Source organism: Microplitis mediator, chromosome 11, assembly GCF_029852145.1.
Source record: "Microplitis mediator isolate UGA2020A chromosome 11, iyMicMedi2.1, whole genome shotgun sequence".
Taxonomy (NCBI): Eukaryota; Metazoa; Arthropoda; class Insecta; order Hymenoptera; family Braconidae; genus Microplitis; species Microplitis mediator.
This window is the reverse complement of record NC_079979.1, coordinates 16,296,240-16,322,948: the sequence shown is the minus strand read 5'-3', so window position 1 is coordinate 16,322,948 and position 26,709 is coordinate 16,296,240. Positions and strand designations below refer to the sequence as shown.

The following is a 26,709-nucleotide window of genomic DNA, read 5'->3' as shown; positions in this document are numbered from 1 at the left end:
GATAAAATAAAAACTTTCACTTATAACATCAATTAGAGTTTATAAGTTGTATTAAAATAAAATTTATGACATTTTTTTTAAAATATATTTATTTATTGTTGATTGGTTGAATTCTTAATCGAATAAGCCCAGCACTGGTTCACACAGTGCGTCATTTATAGGCATTTTATAATAATATGCTGTCCCACTCATTTATCAATTACTAAACCGCGTGCTCTTACATTAGTGAAAGGAGGGTTCATCCGGTATACATGTACACGATATCTTGTCTTTGTTTATTTATATTACTGTACAGTGTATAAATGCAAGTCCAAGTTAACGCGCGTTGTCTCTTAGTAACATATCGCTTTGTATCTATCAAACCAGTTAAGTGTCAGTACATTTATGATAATTATTACAATTTCTTTATTTTTTTATTTTTATCTCTTTCTTAATTTTTTTTTTTCAATTAAATTTTTTTTGTTACAAAATTTTTACAAACATTTCAAGTTAAATTATTTATCTATTATGATAACTTATCAATTATTTATAATGTAAATTTATCTATATATTTGAAAAAAAAATCAATGTTAATTTAAAAATAATTATTTTAGTATTAAATTCTGTGTGAAAAATGGAGGATAAAGAAAGCGAGGAAGTAAATTTAACATTTATAGTAAAAGAAAAACAAGGTATTAAATAATTTAAATGTAAATATACTGCAAAAAATTTTGAATCCGCGGTCTGGTGTGAATGATTTGGTGTTAAAATTTTTAACAATGCTGGTGTGAAAGTTACATATAGAACGGTGTTAAATTTTGGACTGTGAATTAGAAATTGTGTCAATGTATAAGTTATTGATTCAAAATTCTTAATTACTTCGATACTAGGTATTTAATTTTTATTTTGAAATAACATACACATGAAAAATATGAACTACGTAAATTGAGAAACGATAGGTACACAGAAAATAGGATTTCTCGGCACAAGAATTTTTTACTCGCCCCAAGAAAATTTTTGTATTATGAATTGAAAACAGAAATTTTTTTACGGCGAGAATGAATTTTTTCAGAGCAAAAAAAAACTTTTTGAGTCAATAAATTTTTTCTCGTCCCAAGAAAATTTTTGTGTTCAATTTATAATACAATGAAATTCTTGTGCCCAGAAATTCTTTTTTTCTGTGTAATATAATAATAAAGTGATCAGTAAATACTCTCTGTCTAAATAGTATTTCTTTCATTTATAATTAAAACGTAAATAATTATAGGATAAATATTAAAATTTATTGTCTATGCTGGAAAAGTTGATATTTGAACTAAAAATCGTAACTTAAACATTAAAAATTGATGACTCGTATTATAAAATTTAATGTTTGAAATTTAAAAATTCTTCAAAGAGACTCTCAAGTACCGGGTTATAATTTCAAACACTAATTTTGAAAGTTTATATTTTTTTGGTGCATCAATAATAATAATGATATACTAGTGCTGTAACCTATATATTGTTCGATAATTTTTAACTGCAGATTATATTACCGGACAACCCTCACGAAAAAAGTATATATCCGGGATATATCCAGGCAAAATTGAATATGTGTCTCATATATAAGTTAAAAATCGGACCTCTCAGAGAATGTTCAGACCTCTGGGTTCAAAGTCGGAGCTAGCCCTGGTGAAAATTTTTCGGACTTTTGTTTAAAAAAGTCTTTAGAACTCTAGAACTGAGTTTTTCAGACAGAAGTCCGAAAAATTTTTACCAGGGAGAGGGCTACAGGGCTCTCAATTGGATCTATTTCGGGCTAGATGGGCCTATATAGGCTCTCATTTCAACTCGGAATAAAACGGTGTGAAAGAAAACACTCATAACGTAGTAAAGGTACACGGCTTGATATTTCACACCAAGAAAATTTCACACCGTCAATTCACACCGAGCAGACGGTCCGCGGGGACCAATTTCACACCAAATTTTTTTTACAGTGTATAAATATTAACTAATTTTAATGAAAATTATTAATATTAAATTACAATTTTTAGATGAAAATGAAAGTATACATTTGAGTAATAAAAATTTAAATGAATTAGACCGGTTGGGAAAATATCAATTAATTGTTTATGTTGTTGTCAGTTTACCGTTAATGTTATCTGCTGGTTTTGCACTTGGTTATGTATTTACATCCGGTGAAGTTGATTATAGGTTTGAATTTAAATAATTTTTAATCAATAATTAATAAATAAATAAATAACTATATAAATAAATTAATGAATAATTAAATTAGATGTATAATACCAGAATGTGATTCAACTTTACCAATTTTGAACACAACGTGGTCAGAATATTCTTCGCCGAAAAAAAACAACTTCGGTAGCTGTGAGCATTTTACTGTAACAAAAGATAAATTGGAAAAAGTTTGTACGTCAAAATCATTTACAAACAAAACCGAGAGATGTAACAGTTGGGTTTACAATCCTCATGAGAAAACAATATTGAATGAGGTAATTGTAGATAATAATATTATTATTAGGCAAATAATAAATTAATTAAGGTTGTTTTAAATAATAATTAACTAATAAATGAATAACGGTAATTATTCGAAATTGTCATGTTAATTTAAATGGCAGTGGGATATTACCTGTAATGAAAATAGGTGGAAATTAACGTTAGTCGGTACGATTAATAATTTAGGTCAATTAGTCGGTTTAATGTTTGCAGGATATCTATCTGATAGGTAATTTATTTATTATTTTATTTTTTTTTCTTTTCACTGGAACTCACACTGTAAAAAATTTGCGGAGTGAATCCGGAGTGAACCCAAAGTGGATGATTTTTTTTTTTGTGTATTTATGTATTTTATGTATTTAATTCCCTCGGAGTGAATTTCACTCTGAAGGGAAGTTTCGGAAAATATTAATTATAAAAAAAATACTAATACATAGCGAGCTTAGGTTTTTGATATTTTGACATTTATATTGAATACGGAAATAATTACGAGCTCCCTTTCCATATTAACGCGAAATGATTTTCAAAAATTATAAGCAGCTGATAATAAAACTTGAAAAAATATAATTCCACTGAGTCACAAACTGTCATATGACTGACATCAACCATATCACGAGATAACATTTCATATTGTACCGAAATATAAAATATTTCCATAAAAGCTATGTCACTATAGCTATTCAATAATTTATTATTTTCACTATGTATTATGTATATGACATTATAATTTAGTTAGTTTCTAAAACATTTTGTAGATTAAAAACATAATAAGGGAGACCGGGGCACGGCGGCCCCCCTCAAAAATTTTGTAAAATTTTTTTTTTTTCATTTTCGGTTAAATCGTGATACCTCTGATGTTTTAAAGATATTTTAAGCTGATCTGCGATATCTGGGGCAAAATAGACCACCAAAAAGAAATTTGCTACAGAAATTTTTTTTTTTTCTAAACTAAAATGAATTTGAAAAATTTATTGATTAAAGCTCTTTTAGGTCAACAGATTATATTGTGGTTAAAATGAAAAATCAAAAATTTCAATAAATCTGCTTATATCAGCTAAATAAATTTTTTTTCTAATAAATTTGAAATTCATGGGATTATAAAGGTGCGGAAATAGTATATTTCGTCCCCTTTCTAGGTAAACCTCATAACTAAATTTTTTTTATAATTAAAATTATGGGTGAAAAACATTCTTTAGTACTGCTATTGCGTAGAAAAAGCTCCAAATTTTAATAATTTTAACAGAATGTTCAAGAGACTTTTGAATTTTAATATTTTCGTTAACGCACGTGTAACAGAATAGATGTTTTGACCGATTTCTGAAAAAATTATAATTTTGTAGTTACGAGATTTACCCAGAAAAGGGACGATTTGTGGTTGAAATCTTTTATTTTCAATAAAAAAAAAACAAATTTTCTTTAAGCTTTTTTTGGAGGGGGGCCGTCGTGCCCCAGAAAAAAAAATTTTTTTTTAGAGTTTTGGTAAAACCTTAATGGATTTGTTTAAGAAAGGACTAAATTAGGTTGAGCTATAGATTAAAAGCCATAAAACATAATTACCGGCTTAAGGGGGCTGTCGTGTCCCGGTCTCCCCTATTTTAAGTTTAATTATTAATATCTGAATGAATTATTTATTGAAATAATTATGTTTCTCCAAGCTCCGCGAACTCCGGGACACTCCGAAATCACTTCGTCCATAAAAAAATCTGGATTCACTCCCGATTTTTTACAGTGCAAAAATAAGCTGATGATTGTTATAATTATATTTATTTTTTTAAGATATGGAAGACGAACTTTACTTGTTAGTCAAACATTCTTAAGTGGAATCGTTGGAATTATTCAATCGTTTTCGGTAAATTATTTGATGTTTATTGTATTTGAATTTATGCAATCTGTTACGTCTGCTGGCATTTATAGTACTGGATTTATTTTAAGTAAGCATTGTTTATTTATAAATTATAATTTTAAAGGTGAAAATTTGAATAATTTAATTATTCAATACTATTACAAATACTTTAATTTATGATAAAAAAAAAAGGTAAGTAAATTAGTAAAAGTATGCCCTAGAGAATATTTAAAATTTATTTTGTTAAATTATTGCTATAAATAATTTTTTTTTTAATATTAGAAAAAATAAATTTGATTTAAAATTTGAATGAGAATTTTTTTCGGTAAAGAAAATTTAAGTTTATAAAAATAAAGCTGAAAATATTTAATGAATATTCTGAAACGCAATTTAGTGTCAAGTCCAACAATAAGTCGTAATTACGTGGTGAGAATAATATATATATTATAAATTATAAATAAAGTTTATATGCTTGTCAATCACGGTTTTTCACATTCTCGCATAAATAATTAATAATTTCTTTAACAAAAAACATATATATTTATTTATTTAAATAGAAAATAATAGTTAAGTAATTCAGTTGTGATTGACGGGTGCATTAAAAATAAATTTTCTTTAATTCTAGTATTAGAAATAGCTGGAGAAAAACGACGAGTACTTAGCGGCACGATAATGTGCTGCGTTTATGCGTTAGGAGAAATGTTATTAGGACTGACGGCGATGGGATTGAAGTCATGGAGAAATATTATTCGTGTATTTTTTGCGCCTGGTTTGTTAGCTATATTATTACCATTCGTGATACCTGAGTCAATAAGGTATTTTTATAAATAATTATTTACTTTTTTTTTTTTCATTAGTTAGTTTGATTAATAATTAAATTGTGAGACACGGCATGTGAGAACTTTAAATTACTTGCAGAATATCATTTGTCAAAAAAAGTTGTAACACCGCGAAAAAAGATTATGGATGAATCCAAAATGTGTATCAGCTAAAAAAAACAATTTTATTAGAGTTGCAAAATCTTGATCTTTGATTGATCTTTAAATTTATCGAGGAGATCGGGGTAAAATTGAGACATCACTTTTTTGATTAAAAAATTTTCATTTTTTAAAAAAAATATTTGTTATGGTTCGCAGTAAGTGGGTAAGTTGATCAGTCCGGGTAATGCAGTCACTCAGAAATTTTCGGTAATTTTTTTTTTTAAATTGCCAAAATCTGAACCTGGTGAAATGGACAGTCAGTAAAAAAAATGTACGTTTGCTGGATTTTGCACTTGACCAATGACCATTATAGCTCATTTTGATAATTAAATTAATAAATCAACAAATTTCAATAGTGAACCATTTTACCTCACAGCCAGCTTTTTTCAGTGTTAAATAAAATAATTTTTGAATGAAAATTTTGAATTGATCGATGATCAACTTACCTCATTTTCTTTCTACAAATTGCAACTAAAAATTTTTAGTCAAAAAAAATTTTATTTAAAAAATGGTGTCTCATTTTGCCTCGGCTTACCGTACTTTTGAAAAATTTATTAAAATAAACCAAATTTTTTTTAAACAAAAAATAACTTCCAACACTCGCCGTGGCCTCGCATAAATTATTAATTTAAAAAATCTTTATGCAACATTTCCAGATGGTTGATAGCAAAAAAAAAATTCAATGAAGTAGAAAAAATTTACAGAAAAATATCCAAAGTAAATGGAATCAAATGGGATAATATTGAAATGAGTGTTTACAAACAATTAAACTCTGAAATTCCAACGGTAATAAATAAAATTAAAAAAATAATATAATTTAAAAGTACATTTATTTTTTGTAATATTAGCAAGGAAAAAAAATAGAGTCTTATAAAAATTCATCGCCAGTGACGGAGGCATTGTCACGTCCAAAACTTCTGATAAGATTACTCGCGTGTTGTTTCTGCTGGCTTACAAATACGTTTGTCTACTACGGATTGTCATTAAACTCAGTTGCATTTGCCGGTGATAAATATGTCAATTTCATACTTGTTTCTTTCGTTGAGATACCCGCGTATTTTCTCAGCTGGATACTTATCGATTACGCCGGACGTAAACGTACATTATCTGGTTCATTTTTATTGAGCGGATTTTTTTGTCTCTGCATTCAGTTTATCCCCAAAGGCAAGTTTTATGTATTTATTTACTTGTTTTCGTTTTTTTATTATCATTTTTAAGTATAAATAAATAAACATTTTGCTGTCTACTTAGATTCATGGTCTTATGCACCAATAATCATATATATGAGCGGTAAAGGCTGCATAACAATGGCTTTTGCTGCTGTTTATGTTTATACTGCAGAAATGTTTCCAACAACAGCACGGCATTTTTTACTTAGTATTTGTAGCATGACTGGGCGCATTGGTTCTATTCTTGCTCCTCAAACTCGTTTATTAGTAAGCATTTAAGATAAATTACTTCTCAAAAAATAAAAAAATTTTGATTATTTACACAGAAAAAAAGGATTTCTTGGCGCATAAAATTACTACTCTTCCCTAAAAAATGTTTACTTGCTCTAAGAAAATTTTTGAATTATGAATTGAAAACAAAAATTTTCTTGGGGCGAGAAAAATTTTTTGCATTACGAATTTTTTTTAAGTCTTAAGGAAAATTTTGATTTCATATCATAATACCAAATTTTTCTTGCGCCGAGAATTCCTTTTTTTGTGTAGGAGAATCCGGGGCAAAATGAGAAACTATTTTTATGGGAAAAAAATGTTCTTTTGCTTAAAAATGCTTAATTACACTGAGAAAAAAAAAATTTTTGTGAAACCAATATTTTTTCGAGTAAAAAATTGATATAAATTATTATGACCCTGAAGTTAGCAGACAATTAGTAATTTTCGGGTTTTTTAAAACAAGTAAATTGCAACCAAAACAAAAACTAAAAATATGCACGTGTAGACAATTTAAAAAACTACAGGTGCAATTTTTTCAAATATTTTTTTTTAATAATTTATTATTTAAAAAATTAATAGACGGCAGCTAACTTCAGTATCATAGAACTATCGCATTATTAATTTCATATCTAGCGCGAAGAATAAATTTTTTGACAGAAGAAAATCAAAATATATTTACACACAGAAAAAAAAAAATTCTTGACTGAAGGTAAATATTCTTGATTCAAGAAAATTTTTTTGGAGACCTAAATTTTCTCAGATAAAGTAGAAATCTTTTCCGACCAAGACGAATTTTTTTTAACCAAGACAAATTCTCTTGGCTCAAGAAAATCTTGACTTGGTTTCCGAAAACGTTTGTCTTTAAAAATATTTTCTTGACTCAAGTTAACTTTTTTTTCTGTGCACTACTGTCAAAATAGTATATTACACACCTAGGGCAGTAAAGTAAGAAATGTAATTGTTGGCCGAAGCGGAGCCGAGGTCAACAAACATGTGATCTGAGGCTTTCTTATTTACTTCTCAAGGTGTCAATACTATTTTTCTTCTCGACGGAGGCGGAAAGCGGTAACTTCGTTTTGCACAGCGGAACGAAAGTTGACGATTTCCGCCCGGAGGCGAGAAAAAGAAGTTTAAAATATCTTGAAATAAACTTGTGTTTCTTCGATTAAGAAAATTATTTTGAATGAAATCTTCAAATTTTAGCGCCAAAAATATATAAGATTAAAAATTTTTAATATCATAATTTCTTGTAGTAAGAATATACAATTCAAAAAGATTTTTTTCTCTCACTGTACGGTGCGTACACAAAAGGTTGGGACAAGTTGGTCAGTGGATATTACGTGTAATTTGAAATTTTCATAATTTATTCCTTTTTTTTTTAAATCGTAACCAAGCATTTGTAAACAAAAAAAAGTTTTTTTTTTAAAAATGGTGTCCCGTTTTGCCTCAAGTTCTTCTAAGATTTGTAGCGTAAAAAATTTAATAAAATAATAAATTAATTTTTGTAGGCAATAATTGTGGAATCATTACCGCTGATATTATTTGGATGCATGGGAATAACAGCAGGAATTATTTCGTTTATATTTCCTGAAACGTTGGGTTGTAAATTACCGGATACGATTGAAGAAGCTGAAAATATAGGATATAAGTCTGATAAAAAGTCTGTTATTATTAATTAGTCTTAATTAATTTAAAATGTACTGATCTTAATAAATAAAAGATACTAATAAGCTAATTATTTAAACTGAAATTAGTAAACAAAATAATTAAAGTTGTGGTAATTTTAAGTGGCCTTTATTGGGTTTTTATAAGCTCAATTAAAACGAGAGGCTGTGGAGATCTTGACAAAGTTCATTAGCCTCGCGTCGCTCGTGGCTTAATAATCTATTTTAATTATCAATATACATACTGATAGATGTGATGTTCTAAATGCTCGGGTTACTTACTTTATTACTCGTGTGTAATTGACGGTCCAACAAATTGATAGACATAAAAAATTATATAAATTCTTAAATTACTAATTAAATAAATTATTGGTTTCATTAAATTGTTCGAGATAACTCTGTCGTATTTGACATTATCAATAGATTTTTTTTAAGTAAAAAAATTTTTTATAGTCTTGCAATCAGATCAATCATGTTTGATTAAGTCGACAATGTTCTGAGGAGAGGAGTAGCAATTTAAGAGCAGGAACTAGAGAAGATATGAGAGAGTATATAGAGACAACTTCTTTTACATTTTCTTTGTGTCACACACAGATGCGACAGTGGTCGTGTCGTGTCAATATATATATATATATATATATATATATATATATATATATATGAGTCGTTTACTCATCAGCCACAGCCCGCAGCAGCTGCTCGACATTTCCTTCGATTGCTGAATCAGTCAGTACCATCCGCCCCCATCGTTTTGTTCATATCGCTCCGATGGACTTTTATTTTTTTTCCTCAGTTCAGCCAACTTTTTTTTATTTTACTTTACTTTATTTATTTTTTTTTCTTTACATTGTACGCAATAAAGATTTAACCGATCTCATAGTGCCAGTTCAATCACTTCCAATTAAGTTGGGACGTATCAGCTTGTGGCCGTCCGAAGAACAGAAAGAAATCAAACGAACTAAATAAATTGGAGGGTTGTGTTAAAGCCTAAAGGATAGACATCGAATCTGATAGATCTTTGTCTACTTTAATTACGATACATATACATATATACAAGAGAATCAATTTATTTTATCTCAGTCGTGTTTTATTTTAAATTAAACTCACTAATTACAAAATTTTTTCTCTATTTTGAAACTTTTAGTCGATTCACTTTCACATATTTTAAAAAATTTTAAATTACTTTTTTTGAAAAATTATCGATTGAATTTTTACAAAAACAATTTTTGTCGCTTGTTGATAACAAATTTATTTAAAAATATTTTTTCTTATCATCTGTCAAAAAAATAAATTTTGGACTATCGATAATATAACGACTATCGATAATTTATCGACGGAACACAATTTTTTTTTAAATCGACTCCACTGTAAATTTTCTTTTTTTGTGTTAAAAAAATAGCATTTATATAATTAAATATCATTAAGGGGAGGGTGGTGCAAAGTGGGCCCACCTAAAATTAGGAAGGCCTCAAAAATTTGGGGGCGAAGTGGGCACCCTGAAATTTTCTATGAACAAGGCTCATAATAAGTCACCTTTACTTTTTGACGACTATTCATTTATTACTTATTTGTAGGGACAAGATTTTTGCCTTCACTTTGAAATGAATGGTTCAAATGTTTAATATTACGGCGAAAATATTAGTCATAAAAAAACTTTTCAAACAAAAGTTGTAGGAAATTTATTTTTATAAAAAAAATGTCTCTTATGATTTTTTTATGCGACCAATATTTTCACCGTAATTTCAATATTGAGATTCATAATGAATTATTCAAATTTTTGTTAATTATGAAAATCTTAATTTTGAAATTACGGTGAAAATATTGGTCGTATAAAGCAAATATAAGAGACATTTTCTCTAGGAAATAAAATTTCCTACAACTTTTATTTGAAAAAATTTTTTATGCGGCCAATATTTCCACTGTAATTTCCAAATTTGACACCATTAATTATTAATTGTTATTTTTAAATAGAAGCAAAATTCCTAGTTCTACTTATTAGCTTATTTGTGTCTTACAAAATTACTTATTACTAATTAGGTTTATATCTCTTTTCGCATGTGCAAAAGTTTTATTCGTCTGAAAGAAAAATGGACTGAGAACTGTAAGAATTCGGGAAAGAACATTGTTTGAAAAATATTAATTCAGCATGCATTGAAATAAACTTAAAAAAAGTAAAGCAAATAGAGAACAATTTTATGACAAAATTTTTAGAGGGGGCCCACTTTGCCCCATATTTTAAAATTCGTAATTTACTATAAACACAGCTTATTCATAGCATATTTGAAGTGAAGAATTCAAAAAAAGTAAAACGAGCAATAAATTTGTCTTTCACAATTTTTTTGAATGAGGGCCCATTTTGCCCTTAATTTTCGATTTTTCAATTTTAATGGACACGAGTACAAAAAAAGTAAAGATAATCCCATTTCTAGCTTACGGGGCCCACTTTACCTCACCTTCCCCTATGTGACCCTGAAGTTTCTCTTAAAAAAATATTAAAAAAATTTTCAAATTCAAAAGAATCGAAATTTTTATATTTTTTTGAATTTCAAATTTCCCATAATCGAAGGCAATTACAATAAATTGTTCTTTATAGCATTAGGGTAAATACAGGTTTATTTGAGTATCGATTCGCGTATATAGAGCTTAGAACGGGGCAACTTGATCATGTTATCGAGGAGGTTCATTAGCCGTTTGGTCGTAGTGTAACACATTATCGAAATGCATTCGGAGCCCAATGATATTCCACTGCTGTTTCACGTCCTCCACTTAGACCTCTGATTATGATATACGATAGTGCTTTACCAATACCAGCCCCAGCCAGCCCTGACACTAATTGATCGTTTATATAAATATTACGCTGTCATATCAGCTTCGCTTAATACAAAAACAACAACGATTAATGGGATCGTGACTCTGATTTCGTTATCTGTAGAAAAAAAAAAATTTGTTAAAGCTTACCTACCTTTTTTTATCCCTATCTTGATGGCTATAATTCTGAAGAATTACTCCGTAGTGTATATAGGTGTGGCAGAGGAAAAAACATCAGCGCCTCTGATTGACATGCTCGGGAAGAATTACTGCTCTGTTGCTAGAAACTTTTACATTGAATTTCATGAATATGGAATAATGCAAATATATATATTTCTCAACCTTACTCACTACTCTATCTCTATATTGTACTGAACAAGTTCAACTAAACGTAATCTTATTGGACAGAGATCCGTTGAAATTTCCTTAGCCAGATGTTCTGTTAGGGATTGACGGTAGATTAATTAAAACTCTGTTAGAAAATTTAATATTATACTTTTTTTTCTGTTTACTTTATTAAAATCATTATTTTGTAATTACATTGAACAAAATATTTCATTTATTATTCCAGTCTATTATTTTTGTTTTAGTTTTAGTTTATTTTAAAAAAGGTCTGCTATTTTTTTCTCGGTCACACTCTAGTCGGCGGACGGTAGTATCCTTGTTGCACTTGCGCAGTAAACGGAAACTTTGTCGACATTTTTCTCTTAACAAATTAATATTTTTGAAAAATAAAAACGTAGATTGCTAAATTACAGTATGTATTGAGCTCTGTTTTCAAATTTGTGTTTAGAGATTTTGATTAAGAAATGAGTTTGGAAAAAAATTACTAGACCCTTTCCGTGTAAAAAAACTCAAAAAATTTATTCTGCTTCAAATTAATTCATTTTTTTCAATCATTTACATTTTTGGTATTCAAAAATATCAGCACTAATTATGCAGAAAATTTTTAATGTGACCAGATAATTTTTTTATTTAAGGTCTTTTTATTTTAAGTCGAAAACTTCGACTTGAGGAGCTTTTAAATTTGAGATGGTTTAGAACTTCGAGTGGAACTTTTATGAAGCTTTTCTAATATCGATAGTGAAAAAAAAAACGTTTTTCTAGAACTTTATATGAGGAAATTTTGAGTCAAAAACGAAAAAGTTCCATTAGAAACCAATAGGCCCATAAGAACCACAAAAAGTTCATAAAAAGTTCCAAATTAGAGGTTTTTGAACTTTTTCGGAATTAGGATAAAATGTATAGTAAAAATATGTTTTGAAAACGTTCTTTTTTGACTCAAAATTCGGTCGCATAAAGTCCAAGATAAACTTTTTTTTTACTATCAAAATTACAAAAGTTACACTAAGAAATTTTAATCTGTTCAAGTTTTAAACTTTTTTGAAGTATCTTTTGAACGAATTTTTTTAACACGGGCTTTTAAATAAAATTATCGGGTCATCACGTTAAATTTTTCTGAATAATTAATGCTGATATTTATTAATATCAGAAATTTGAAGTGGAGTAAATTCAAAATTTTTTTTCATTATTGGCCCATCTTACCCCATTTTAATATTTATCATTAATAATTTATAATTCAAATGCAAAAATGGAACAATGAAAAAGTTAAAATAATTTTATTTTTATATGTATGTAAGATTTTTCGAATTGTGTATGCATGAGTATTATATCAATATGTAAATATATGTGATATAGATTTATATAGTTTTCACGTACCTAAAAGTATGAACATACCTTCAGAGACCATAAATCGGTCACTGGTGGATTTACACAACATATTTTTATTTCAACTGTTCTTGCGATGTAATAAAATTTAGTTTATCCGCTGGGGATTCCCCGGAGCCGGTGAGATACCGTTAATTTAAACGCTGAGAAAATTTTATAAAAATTCTAAGTGAACCGCTTGGCTGTGGTGAATTATTGTTCTTTCTATTCGTCTAAAAGTTATTAATTACAAATTTTTGTTAAAATATTTATATGCAGAAAACTTAAGGACATTCTTACACGGCTCCCCACAATTTTAATACACACGCAATAATTTAAAATAGCAATGGGGGAGTGTACATCCGCAGTTTGTGTGCGCACAAAAAATTAGCGGTAATATTTAAAATTATTTTTAGTTATTAATTTTGGGATTGATTTATTAAGTCGTTTATGCGAAATTTCAAAAAAACTAAAAAAAAAATTTTTTTTAATTCTTTCGTAAACGGTTTCTCTTGAACGAATGAACCGATTTTTATGGTTGAGGAGGAATTTGACCCATTCCTTCAGCAGTTATAGCACAGGACTCTTAGAAAGCTATTTAAATCATTAGTTATGAAATTTTTTTTATGCCAAAATGTTTCTCGGAATTCCAATGAGTATAAGTGAAAATCTGAAAAATTACATCACAACCTTAAAATTGAATGTACACATCAAGCCAGTCTTCTTCATTTGGCCGTTATAGGAAAGAAAAAAAACATCTATCGAGAAATCTTTTGTTGGATTACAATGCTAAAATTGAATGTAGTCCAGATCAAGCCAGTCTTTTTCATTTGGCTGCTGGAACTCCAAATATATATATGACTACTAAGAGTCTTCCTGACAGTGGTATGGATGTTAATTCTACACTGAGATAAAGATTTTTTTCTGACAATTAAATTTTAGTTATGATAACAAAATGATTTGATTTACTATCAAACATTAATGTAATAGTGTAATACGGGATACTCCTGTATTACTATTAAAAAAAGGTATGAGTCACTCTGATAATTTATCTGCGAATATAATAACTCTGAAATAAGTTTCTTACTAGGGACACTACAAGCTGCGGGCGCGATCTAGTGGCGAGTACTGAACTACTCCGGCTGCTGCGGCCTAGCACCATAACTTCCTTTCCACCATATTTATCATTTCTCCCGAAAAATTTTTCTCTTTTAGTTTAAGTCTTGATGCAAGCCAACAGCAGCGGGAGTAGTTCAGTGCTCGCCACTAGATCGCGCCCACCATTTGTGGTGTCCCTGGTAAGATACTTATTTCAGAGTTTTTATATTCCAGACTTGAAGCATTTATAGAACGGCTACATCTCCGTTATTCAACAGAGTGACTACAGTCTTTTTTGATGGTATTATATCTTGGGTTACGTTAAGATATTTAATGTTTTCTTGAATACTTATTCTCAATGTATAAAAACATAAAAAGTTCATTTTAGGTAAAAAAAAAAAAATTTTTTTTTTTTACTTTACACTTATATATATATTATTTTATTAACCTCGAACAAATATATATTTATTCTAATTGAATATATTTTTCTGTGTCTAAGTAATATTTATTGGAGTTAATATAATAATATTTTGCTTTAATATTTGAGTTTGTTGGCACTATAAAATAATTTAGTAGTCTATTAAATAAATATTTTCTTAACTTTACCAAATGATTTTATTATCTTAGAGAGAGAAATATTAATGTCAACCAAATAGAGTCTATTAAATCATTTGTTAGAAATGACAAAATAGATTATGTTGATATAATAAAATTTAGTTGTCCCAAATAAATATTCGTTTAACAGAATTTAACAAAACCGATTTAATTGTCTGAAGAGAAATTTTTTCTCAGTGTACTTTTATGTGCTAGCGTTATTCCAGAAGACTGCTCTGAATCCAATAGAAAATCTAGACCAAGGGCTCGGTGTTTAAATTATAAATTTTTTAAATATCATTGATATAATAATTAATAATTTAAACATTACTCCACATTATAGTATCAATTAAAGGTATCTAATGACAATAATTATTATAAAATCTTCGGCGTGAATATTTGCATGTTATGATGAGAGAATAATTGACGTTTTATTGAAGCAGTATCATCGAATGCATATGAAATCAGGTTTTATCCCTCGTAGAACATATATACTATCGAGAGTGTGTATATATACTTCTCAAGATTCATATCCTATTGAGATGTACATTCGATTACGTTGAGTGTCGCAGTAACAATGCTTTCAATATTACGCTTTGCTGTTGAATTGTAAATTTGTCATTATGAAATTAGTCTATTCTCCAAGCGGTCTTAGAGGGAATAGCAAATTTTCTATCTTGATGATTCACATTATACTTTATATATCTATATTAATTACGGAAATAAAAAATTAATATATAAACTGATGAGTGGAACAAAACCTGCAGCCTAAAAGGTTTAATAAAAAGTTTTTAAGCCCAAAATTAACTTTAAAATTGTCTTATCGAAATTTAATTAAAATTTTTGGCCAAGTAAAAAATTGACTGCAATTTTATCGAAATTAATGAAGTTCTATTTTAATTAAAAATTTATTTATTCACATTTTGTGAGATCTGTAAAACAAAAAATATTTTTTTAATTTTAATATTTTTTTTTAGGCGATCCATTTTACCCCGCATGAATTTTTTTATCTCTGACTACGTCATATTTACATAAAAAAATTAATTAAAGATTATGGATGAATAGAAATAGTGAAAAAATATCATTCGAGATTTTTTTAGTGATCCATTTTGCCCGCTTTTCGTATTTACTATCAATTTAAATTTAAAAAAAACACCACGTGGAATAAAAATAAATCGTGGGATTATTTATTGAAAAACGATTGAAAAATAAAATAAAGCCATAAATTATAAAAAAAAATTAACGATATCGTTAAATTTGGAGGTATAAATTTAGCGTTGATTCAAGCGGACACGGAGAAGTAGATTAACAATGTCACTTTTTTTGTACTATATAACGAGATTAAAAATCGGATAGACTTAACCTGGCAAACTACCTGTTAAAAATAAATACAGCGTATGTAATAAATAAAAGCTGAAAAAAATAAAAAAAAAGCATAAGAGTAAGATTCGTTTTGGAGCGAATTCCAGGGGGATTTCGGAGTAAATCGTACGGTTGTCACGGTGTCGAGGGCCGTTTGGTGAATTACTGCGAGCTCTAAAACGAAATGATTGGCACAGTATCCATTGGGATTGATTTAATCCCGAGAGCACTTGCTATATCTGTACTGTAGATTTTGTAAATAATTTTGTAGCTTTATTTAACAATTAACGTAACTTTTAAATATATAATATAGATAACGTTATTTATATATGTTTAAGCTTTTTCAATATAAATAAAAGGTAGAATTGATTAATAGTTTTACATATGAAAACCGATGAAAGCTTAACTCCATCAATGTTTCGGAATTTTAGATCCTGTCTGTTTAATGATCGCTGTGTAAATTTAACTGACGCTCGCGGTATTTGATGTCACTAAAGTAAACATTAAAATCGGTGTTCGACGTACTATGAACTAGTTATTTCCGAGTTGAGGTTTACTATCATCAAATGTAGTTTCAGGATTTTCAGAGTTCGAGGTATAGATTCAGATACTAACTGAGTAAAGAAGTAACGATGTAATCAACTTGCTCTTAATTCTATCCCGTCACCTTTCGTTAATGACAAAAAATTGTTTACGACCTTTTTTTATTCCGCAAGCAATATTTTTACTCGTTTCTGGGTTTAGGAGGAAGGTCAAGTATTTTATCAGAGTTAAAAAAAAATGACTTCTTTCTTTTTTTTTTTTTTTTTTTTTTTAATTAAGAAATACGAAAAGAGGCAAAATGTATAGTCTGAAATTTTTTTTATAAATTAATACTGGAGTAGGATAAAATGGGTCGCATGAATTTTTTTTTAACAGAGATAATAAAGGCAAGTTGAGTAATCCAAATTTTTGAAATCGTATTTAAATAATAAAATAGAAATTTTTTTTAGTAATTTATTTTGCTAAAAAATTTATCGATTTTTACTTTATGCTGTTGGTAAAAAAATGTCGGAAAATCCAAAATTACACACCTCAATCGCTCATTTTATTTTTAGTCATTACTTTTTTTTTTTTTATTATGAATTTTTATTCAACTTTTAAATTATTAATTTGATTATTTTATTTCTTAATTCCAGTTTAATTTTTTTTTTTTATTTAAATTTTTTCTAAATATCCCGCATTTTTGTTGTAGATGTCGCTCTTTTTCTTCAATTCTACTGTTTTACGCTAGTGCTGCTGCCAGTAGATGATGGGGAGAAAAAAAGAAAAAAAAAATTTACTTTTGTAACAATAACAATAGTAAAAATAAAAATGGCCGCTAAACTTTTCGTGAATAATCAGTTTTACGTTTTTAATTAATTACAATTAAACTAAAAGGATTTAGACAGTAATTTTCAATAGGGTTCTTGTGATCAAAAATACAAAGATAATAAAAAAAAGTTAGGCCGATTAATTGTGTCTGTCGAGAGTTATTTGGTCTACTAAGTTTCATACACGACAATTGACAACTCGTGTCACTGGGATGAAAATAATTTATATTTAATTAATGGAATAATTAATCGACTTAATATTGGGTCGAAATTATTCTTTAATAAATTGTCTTTGTGTTGGTATAAAATTTGACCCTTTTTAGTGCAATCGAAAAAGTCTAGAGATAATTTAATGTGAGTGAATGAGTCAAAAAATTTAGAGCGATCATAAAGCACCCTCAGCGCTTTCGCACTTGAGGTGTGCAATTATAGAGAATATGTTGTTGAGCTGCCCATTTTACCTCAATTCAAAATTATTATTTGGTTACTAAATTGTAGAAATAAAGAAAACAAAATTACGGCTCTCATTTATTAACGCGGGCTAAAAATCTTGTGATTAATTTCATTTTGATTTTGAATATTCCCGCGCTCCACTCATATGAACCTGTACGATAAGTAAAATATTTATCACTAGTGATTATGTATGTAAAGACAAAATATACACTGAAAAAAATAATCGCTAGCTGCTAGCGATTTTTTTCGTTAGCAGCTAGCGATTTTTAATCGTTAGCTGCAAGCGATTATTTCGCTAGCGGCTAGCGATTTTTTCTTTAGCAGCTAGCGATTTTTAATCGTTAGCTGCAAGCGATTATTTCGCTAGCGGCTAGCGATTTTTTCTTTAGCAGCTAGCGATTTTTAATCGTTAGCTGCAAGCGATTATTTCGCTAGCGGCTAGCGATTTTTTCTTTAGCAGCTAGCGATTAAAAATCGCTTGCTGCAAGCGATTATTTCGCTAGCGGCTAGCGATTTTTTCGCTAGCAGGTAGCGATTAAAAATCGCTTGTTGGAAGCGATTTTTTCGCTAGCGGGTAGCGATTAAAAATCGCTTGCTGGAAGCGATTTTTTTGCTAGCTGGAAGCGATTTTTTCTTTAGCAGGGAGCGATTAAAAATACTGTTTTTATCATTAAAATATATATATATATGAATATATATATATATATATATATATATAATATATATATATATATATATATATATATATATAATATATATATATATATATATATTCATATATATATATATATTTTAATGATAAAAACAGTATTTTTAATCGCTCCCTGCTAAAGAAAAAATCGCTTCCAGCTAGCGAAAAAATCGCTTCCAGCAAGCGATTTTTAATCGCTACCTGCTAGCGAAAAAATCGCTAGCAGCTAGCGAAATAATCGCTTGCAGCTAACGATTAAAAATCGCTAGCTGCTAAAGAAAAAATCGCTAGCCGCTAGCGAAATAATCGCTTGCAGCTAACGATTAAAAATCGCTAGCTGCTAACGAAAAAAATCGCTAGCAGCTAGCGATTATTTTTTTCAGTGTATAATAGGGATTTCGAGAAGCTTATAACTTTTAATTTAAATCGAAAGCGAACTTAAATCTTATGGTAATTACTGATAAATAGTTTAAGCTCTCAAGTAAACCAGCAGAATTATTTTAGTTCATACTCTTAAGTGTAAGAGGTTGTCTTTACTTGTACACTTTGTTTTTAGAGTCAGCAAGAAACTCGTCACCACGAGGCTTTTATTACATAAAAATTTATATACATATACATATATATATATATAGCTTTAATTTTTTTTTATTAAGAATCTTTTCTTATATTTAGTCTGATAAAATCGACGTGAAAATGTTATTTGAAGAATAAGACCCGAATCGGTTTCGAAATTTCATAAAATCGTAATTTATATTCACAAAAGTAATAGACTAAATCGTTTAAAAAATGAGATAAGAAGATAATCTCGTTTTTTAGTACAAGCTCGAAAGTCACAAGTTACCGATTTTTCGGATAAGAATGTGATGCCTTTGGTATTGAAGGTAAAAGTAAATTATTGGGGGAGAGTCGGTCGGATAATACGGCAAGTAGTAAAGCAGCAGAAAGGGTCGCACCCTCAACTGCGTCAGGATGTCTGTAGGGCTCAGTACCACCCCCGTGACATTACGTTTATGGCATGGCGTCTGTACGTAAAAGTGTATTATAAGCTAGGAAAGAAATCGAGGGGTGACCTATATCTATATAGAACAGGATTCAGCATCCAGGGGTGACCGTGTCGGGTTCATGTAATTTGTCCGCGTTACGTTGCGTCGAGGATTCTAAATAAAATTCGTCTAAGGCTTTTATATTTGTATGCTCCCAGCCCAGCTTTGCGTATATATCAGACCCCTGGGTTTTTGTGTTTTAAAAAAATTGCAATTTCCCCCTTTTCGTGGGTTCATATCCACGCTAAAGCTTTCGCAATGCCTATAATGTCATCATAAAACATTTTTAAATGCCTAATTTTGACGTATCGGATTAGAGATTTATTTTTTATTTTATGGCCGTCAATTTGTTTTATTATTTTTTCACTTAATGCCTCTGTGATTTAATATCTCATGGTTATAATAAAAAAATACTTTTAAAAAATCTCGCAGTCTCCCGCATGAAAATATCATATATGGTAAACACATACTAAAAAATATATGTCACAGATATAAATATATATGTGACAATACATGAAATCTTATATAAAACTATATAAAGATTTTGGCCTTTTTTATTATATTTCTATATATGTTTTCTCTTATAAGTTTTCATATATTTCCGTATAACTTCAATATATTATTTATATATTTGAAAACTTATAATTTTAATATATTCAAAAATAAATATTATTTATACATGGCACATGTAAAAAAAAAAAAATTTAATTATTATTATTATTATTATTTTCATTATTATTATTATTATTATTATTTTATTAATAATAACAATTTTAATGATAAATGTAATTATTATAGTATAAAAACTAATTAAATTACATTATAAATACCATGTATTTAACTTTATAAATTTTTGTATATTTTTCGATATATAGAACCATATAAGTCTCCCCATATATGTAAGAATAAATAAAATCTATTCTTTTCTGTCTTCCTCTCTCTGTTATAAGATTTAAACATTGAGTTCAAAATATATATATATATATATATATATATATGTGTGTGCTAGCTTACAAATTTACATATATAATTATCAATATATGTAATACATATATGTGCTAACTTATAAGTTTACATATATGATTATGAATATATATAACACATGTATTAACTTATAAACTTGCGTATATAATTAAGTATATTAAAACTTACTATATTATATATAAGAAAATATATATCGTTTTTGGACACTTATATGGTCCCATATTGATTATATATTTTTCATATATGGTATATATATGCGGGGTACGTCAAACATTCATGCTGTGTAATAAAAATAGGAGTCGAGGCATGACGGTCCATCTGGGGCACAACGAGCCATTCTCAAAATTCGATAAAAAAAAATTTATTTGCCGAAAATTGCTTTGCGATTTAGAGTTTGTTAGGAATTTGTGTAAAACAGAGTAGGGGAGACCGGGGCAAGACGGCCCACCTAAGCCGGTTATCATTATTTGTGGCTTTTAACCATCAAGTCGATTTACTCTTGTCCAACTTGAACTCAATTCACCAAAATTTTGGTGAAGCTCCTTTTTTTTTTTTGGGGCAAGACGGCCCCCTTCGAAAAAAAATGAAAAAAAAATTTTTTTTTTTTTATTGTAAAAAAATTTCCCGCGTAACAAATGTTCATATTTTTCTCTTTAACAACTGTATTTACTTTAATATTACTCGAAATAACCTTTTTTGATATAATACGAGTCATTTTTTCACTTCTGTAGAAAATTGATTATTGGTTTTTTTAACTTTTTCAAATGCTCTATTTTAATCCAAATCCATATAATTAACCAAAAAATGATATTTCTATTAAATTAATCATGACTAGGTTATAATACTATGAAATACATTTTCTTTTAGAATTTTTCAGTGGTTCATTTTGCCCCAAGTTTCACGTATCGGGCTAAAAATGAGTAAATAATCTAAATTTGTGATAATCAAAAGAAAAAATGAAAAAAAAAATTTTGGTTAATTTTTGAGGTGGGCCTTCTTGCCCCAGGTGGGCCGTCTTGCCCCGGTCTCCCCTATTTGGGGCAAAATGGGGCATCTATAAAAATAAAATTATTTTGTATGAAATAAAATTCTTTATTTTATTAAAATTATTGTAAAATTTCTTTGAAAAAATTTGTATCTGCTGAAAAGCCATAAAAATTAATTATTTACTTACGGGGGCAGTAAAAAAATTTTTTTTATTTTTATTGAATTCAGTTAAAATGTCTCTCGGAAAAGTTCTTGAATACCATTACGTTTAATGTCAGTTGTACTTATTACGTACTTAGATAACGGATTTCAAACTTACGGATGTATGCCGCTGAAAAAATTTTTTTTCTCCACTCAGTCGACTTGGATTTAGCTTTTGCACCCTCTGAAACTCTCAAAGAAAGTAGAAGAGCATAATTCAAGTTGGTAAACATTTTTTTTTCCATTTCGACTTGGAAGATACTTTGATAATAGATCTCAAGCTTACGGATTCGTGAGCTTTCAAAAATTACTTTTTTTTTTATTGTCAATAAATCGAGAAATTTATAGAAATTTCAAATTAAATTGTCAATGTCTGCATTAGGATTTATTATAAATTACAAAAGTAATTACATGGTAAAAAAAAATACCATGTTGTTTAGTGCGCTTGTTAACGAATGAACAATCTCAGAAAAAGAATCAGTTCGTTACGGTTTAGAGTTTGAGAGTCTGGACGAGTATCATGCTTGGAAGCTTGATCTCAACCTGGGAAGTTAAGAAGAAAGTAACCAGAGATGTACGCCAGAGAATTACCGATGAGTATCGTTTTCCTGATTCCCTTGTCCCGGTTGACTTAACGTCTACCATTTTCCCTTGTGATCATGTTGCTTATTAGATAATATTCTTCCTCGCTCATTTATTTCTATTTTTACGTCCGCAGCTTAATTGTTTTTGTACTTCTGCTTCCTGCGGATGCTAAGAAAATCATTACTACTTTTTTTTTTCTAGACTTTATTCTTTAGTTGGGTAATCCTGAGTCGTAGACGGAGAAATTATTCTTGTTTGAAATGCTATGGTATCATTTTTTTTTTCAGTATATATATATATATATATATATATATATATATATATATATATATGTATATTATAAGGCCTTGGGCATACCCAATCTAGTCAATCGAGTCGAATTCATATACGAATCAAATTCACACCTCAACCAAATCAAATTCAATTTTGAAACCAGATCGAATTCATGGATCAGCGACGGGACGAACCTCAGGGCTGAAAGACCTTACATGCTTTGTGTGAACAATTCTTTCGGCAACCGCTGGGATTCGAACCCACGCCTGGCAGTGATCAAGTTCGAGAGACCTAGGTCTTACGCCTTAGGCTGCTCGGCCATGATCACCGGCTCTATGGTGTCATAGTAATGCCGGACCATGTCGGCCACCTGACGGAAATTGAAGTAAACACATGGAAAAATTACTATGGCCATAGTAAAATTGACAACGCTATCAAAAATTATTGTAACCATTGTAAATTCTACTATGGTCACAGTAATTTTGTATGCACTTATTTCAATTTTGGCACTGTTAGAAGTATTTATTTGAGCCAAATAAGATTTATTAATAGTTAATAAATGATTTATTCAATGATATTTATTTGGGCCAAATAAGCCATTTCTTAATAGATAATAAATGGCTTATTTGAATAGGAAGAAATGACACATGAAGTTAAGGTTATAAACTTGAATGGAATGAGTGTGATTGTTAGTAAAAATTTATTATAATGTTTCATTTTTTTTATATTTTTTGTATAATAATTTTTATCTTCAATTAACATTAATTGTGTGTGTTATTCTCTTTAAAAAAATAAAATTAAACAGTCCTATAAATTATTTGTCATAACCTTACTTAATTAACTTCATGTGTCATTTCTTTCTATTCAAATAAGCCATTTATTAACTATTAAGATATGGCTTATTTGGCCCAAATAAATCTCATTTAATAAACCATTTATTAACTATTATTAAATATTTATTTGGCTCAAATAAATACTTCTAACAGTGCGTTATGTGGTCAACATGGTCCGGCATTACCATGACACCATAGCATTTTAAACAAGAATAATTTCTCCGTGTATTTGAGGACTATTTGAACAGTTGTGATGCTATGAGAATGAGTCTTTTTTTTTGTAGTAAAATGAAACTGAAAAAAATCGTTATAAATGTACTTGGTAATTTCTATGAACGTACTATACTTGACGATAAGTAAGTGGTTGCGTGATAAAAATCGCTGGCATCCTGACATATGGACACGTATCCTTACCGACTAATGAAATGTATATGCTTTCAAATTAGCCACTTCATTGCGTCAGTCATGAGTGACAAGTCCGAGTAGACACATATATCGTGAGCTATTTATTTATTGAATTTTTTAAAAAAATATTCTTGTAACAATAAAGCTCCAAATAAAGCAGTAAATAATTTTTATTTATTATAATGACGGGGATTATTTATTTTATTTTGTGTTTAATAATTGTGAATGTGACCAAATGCAATGACATTAGGATCAATTTTCTAGCACCAGATTCTTCAAATTCTCACATTCACACGGTAATTAGTTTTTTATTGAATTATAATTATTTAAAAATGAAATTATTTAAAGAAAATTTTTATTAATAGAAGCAATTACTCGAGTTATGTTTTGCTGATCAACTGAATCCGGTAGTTATTTCTGCCAATTTGATTGATATTGTTGCCGGGATTACAAAAAATGAAATTATTGACGGGTCTGTTGTTGTCATTGATAATAAGTTCTCATCAAAAAATATAGAGAAACACTATCCTCGGTACCCAACGTATGTGCTATCTGCTGATCCAATTGACACATTAAAAAAAATTCTTGACGAAATAAAATCGTCTGATATTTGGAATATTCAATCCTGGTTTTTGATAATTGGAACAAAGTGTCAAGCTGCATCGAAAGTATTGAAATTGTTGTGGGCACTAGAAGTTTCTTCGTCTTTTTTCATATGTCGTCATGAGTCCAAAAATGAAACGCTGGTTTATACTCTCAACCCGTTCACCAACTACGCACCGAAAATTTGGACTCAGGTAGAAATGATTGAAGAACCGAAGGATCGAATGACTTTGTACAGTCAACCCTTCGTAAATGGTATTATACATATAAAATTTTTTTTTATTAATTGTTTAAATAAATAAATGATGTTGTTTTTTCCATTTTTGTAGATAAGGAAATTTGTCAAAGTCTGAAATTCGACAAAACGAAATTTCTTGATGGCTTTCCAATAACAGGTGTTGGATTCGGTTTGGAAAAAAACGTTTCAATTGGTAAAGTTAGACCAGAATTATTTAAATTCTATCCATCTATCAATTATTATTTTTTTCAAAACCTCATGTCAGTTTCTAACAGTACGCTGGTAATGTACACTGATCCTCATGCATTAGTCTTTAACGGTACATACGATTTACAAATTCCATTTAAAACGCTTAAATTTGTTAATAATGAACACATTGATTTTATGGCTTTCTATAATCAGGAAGGGTACGTGATATTAACAAAAAAGCAAAAAACTATACCGATAGTTAATCAAATAACAGATAATTTTTTCAATTATCAAACTGTCACTATGTCATGTATTATTTTGACACTAATTCTGATTGCATTTTGTATAAACAGTAATTTCCATTTACGCCTAGCTTTTTTAGACATGTTATCTTTGGTACTAAATATGGGCATACGATCACCATTGAATAGATTGCCTATACGTATTACATTTTTTTGCGCCTCAATATTTATGTTGATTTTCAATCCTGCACTGCAGGGGCAAATAGCGTCGATGTTGACGAGACCAGCTCGCGAAAATGTTGAAACATTACATGATTTGTATAAAAATAAATTTGATGTTTACTATCCTCAAAGGATTCATGAAGAGATATTGAATACAAAAATATGGTCTAATGATTCTGATAAACAATATCTTCATAAAAGTGCATTAGTGTCTTACCCTTATTGTGAAGAAATAATTTTAAAAAATCCGTCATTCGCTTGCGTTATTTATTCTGATTTTCTCCCTGATAAGTTACACGATGACTTACATTTGTCAAAAAATGTATACTTTAATGAATACGATGTAGTCGTAAGTCGTAAAAATTGGGGCTTAAAGAATAAACTTGATAAAGTAGCGATGAATTTTTTCGAGACCGGTCAATGGAGTTACGTTGAGAAACGTTCTCTATTTAAGCGTTTGCTACGAATGAAAAGATTAACTGAAAGAATCGAAAAGGCTAAGCAATATGACCAACTAGATTTTGGGTGGTTTGAGTTTGATTACATTTTGGTGGGGTTATCGGTTTTGTGGACGGTCATTGTGTTGGTTATAGAAATAATGATTAGTAAAATTACAAAAGCTCATAAAAGACATCTACGAAAATTGAAATTAAGAAAATTTAGAGTGCGTCGAAAAATTGCATTTATTGTTAGAGAAATGGCTGAAGCATACAACTACTAGCAACCATCGCGTGATCTGTTTTATTAAATTAGTATATCGATTTGAAAGAAATCGTATGCCCCTGAAATTATTGACGTATTAGTATTGTCGTGAGGTTTTAAAATAATACATTTACAAGCCATGAAAAATTTTGAAATTTGTATTTATCAAAAATTTTTTAACATTAATTCACTTAAAATCAAAACACTGCAATAATGTTTGTGGTCTAATTTTTCCTTATCACGCTGTAAAAATTGGGAGTGAACTTAGAGTGATTACAGGTTTTATTTCAATCTGCATTCACTCCAATCCAAAGTTTAAATATTTAAAAGAAACGCTTTTCACGAGTGAATTTTACTCCGGACCGGATTTTCAATAGTAAATAAAACTCTATCCCTTCGGAGTGAATTCTACTCCAAGGGGATTAAAAAAATGAGCAATTATCCGCTCCGCTAATTTTTTACAGTGCACAGTAATAATATGTCATTCACAATTATTAATAAAGTAAATAAACTCTAAATTGATTAAACAAATGTTAATTATCAATAAAATTGCGTTTGTTATGTAATTATAAAGTCATCGATTAAAATTCCTGTTTAAATAAGTGATATTATGATGACATAATTTAAAAAATATTATTTATATGAACAAAAATGTAGTTTTTACTTCTGATTTATCAGCTGTTTTTAAATAAATAAATCTCAATAATGACTTTGTATCAAATTTTGAATCGTTATT

The 26,709-nt window shown here is 28.8% G+C and overlaps 2 protein-coding genes across 4 annotated transcripts; both read left to right on the top strand.

Annotated features, from left to right (window-relative positions):
• The first annotated feature begins 220 nt into the window (after positions 1-220).
• LOC130677541 (organic cation transporter protein-like) lies at positions 221-8,485 on the top strand. Of its 3 annotated transcripts, none has more exons than XM_057484333.1 (11): positions 235-372; positions 594-671; positions 2,013-2,172; positions 2,255-2,471; positions 2,598-2,704; positions 4,252-4,406; positions 4,944-5,133; positions 5,955-6,084; positions 6,147-6,462; positions 6,550-6,734; positions 8,246-8,485. In XM_057484333.1, exons 2-11 carry the CDS (start codon positions 614-616, stop codon positions 8,414-8,416), a joined length of 1,689 nt encoding a protein of 562 aa, XP_057340316.1. In that variant the 5' UTR covers positions 235-372; positions 594-613; the 3' UTR covers positions 8,417-8,485. The 3 variants fall into 3 exon arrangements, with proteins under 3 accessions (XP_057340315.1, XP_057340316.1, XP_057340317.1); XM_057484334.1 differs by having other exon boundaries at positions 298-365; XM_057484332.1 differs by lacking the exon at positions 594-671 and having other exon boundaries at positions 221-372.
• Positions 8,486-23,642: 15,157 nt separating this feature from the next.
• Positions 23,643-26,429, top strand: LOC130677400 (uncharacterized). The gene is made up of 3 exons (XM_057484148.1): positions 23,643-24,073; positions 24,143-24,635; positions 24,710-26,429. Exons 1-3 carry the CDS (start codon positions 23,960-23,962, stop codon positions 25,990-25,992), a joined length of 1,890 nt encoding a protein of 629 aa, XP_057340131.1. The 5' UTR covers positions 23,643-23,959; the 3' UTR covers positions 25,993-26,429.
• Positions 26,430-26,709: the final 280 nt, after the last annotated feature.

What these genes read in the sequence shown, in the direction of transcription:
- LOC130677541 (XM_057484332.1), top strand. Translation starts at nt 303, where the DNA reads ATGCAAGTCCAAGTTAACGCGCGTTGTCTCTTAGTAACATATCGCTTT. An exon ending in AGAAAACAATATTGAATGAG is followed by an intron (nt 2,472 to 2,597) that starts GTAATTGTAGAT and finishes TTTAAATGGCAG; the next exon opens with TGGGATATTACCTGTAATGA. An exon ending in CTCCTCAAACTCGTTTATTA is followed by an intron (nt 6,735 to 8,245) that starts GTAAGCATTTAA and finishes TAATTTTTGTAG; the next exon opens with GCAATAATTGTGGAATCATT.
- LOC130677400 (XM_057484148.1), top strand. Translation starts at nt 23,960, where the DNA reads ATGACGGGGATTATTTATTTTATTTTGTGTTTAATAATTGTGAATGTG. An exon ending in CAAATTCTCACATTCACACG is followed by an intron (nt 24,074 to 24,142) that starts GTAATTAGTTTT and finishes TTTTATTAATAG; the next exon opens with AAGCAATTACTCGAGTTATG. An exon ending in CAGTCAACCCTTCGTAAATG is followed by an intron (nt 24,636 to 24,709) that starts GTATTATACATA and finishes CCATTTTTGTAG; the next exon opens with ATAAGGAAATTTGTCAAAGT.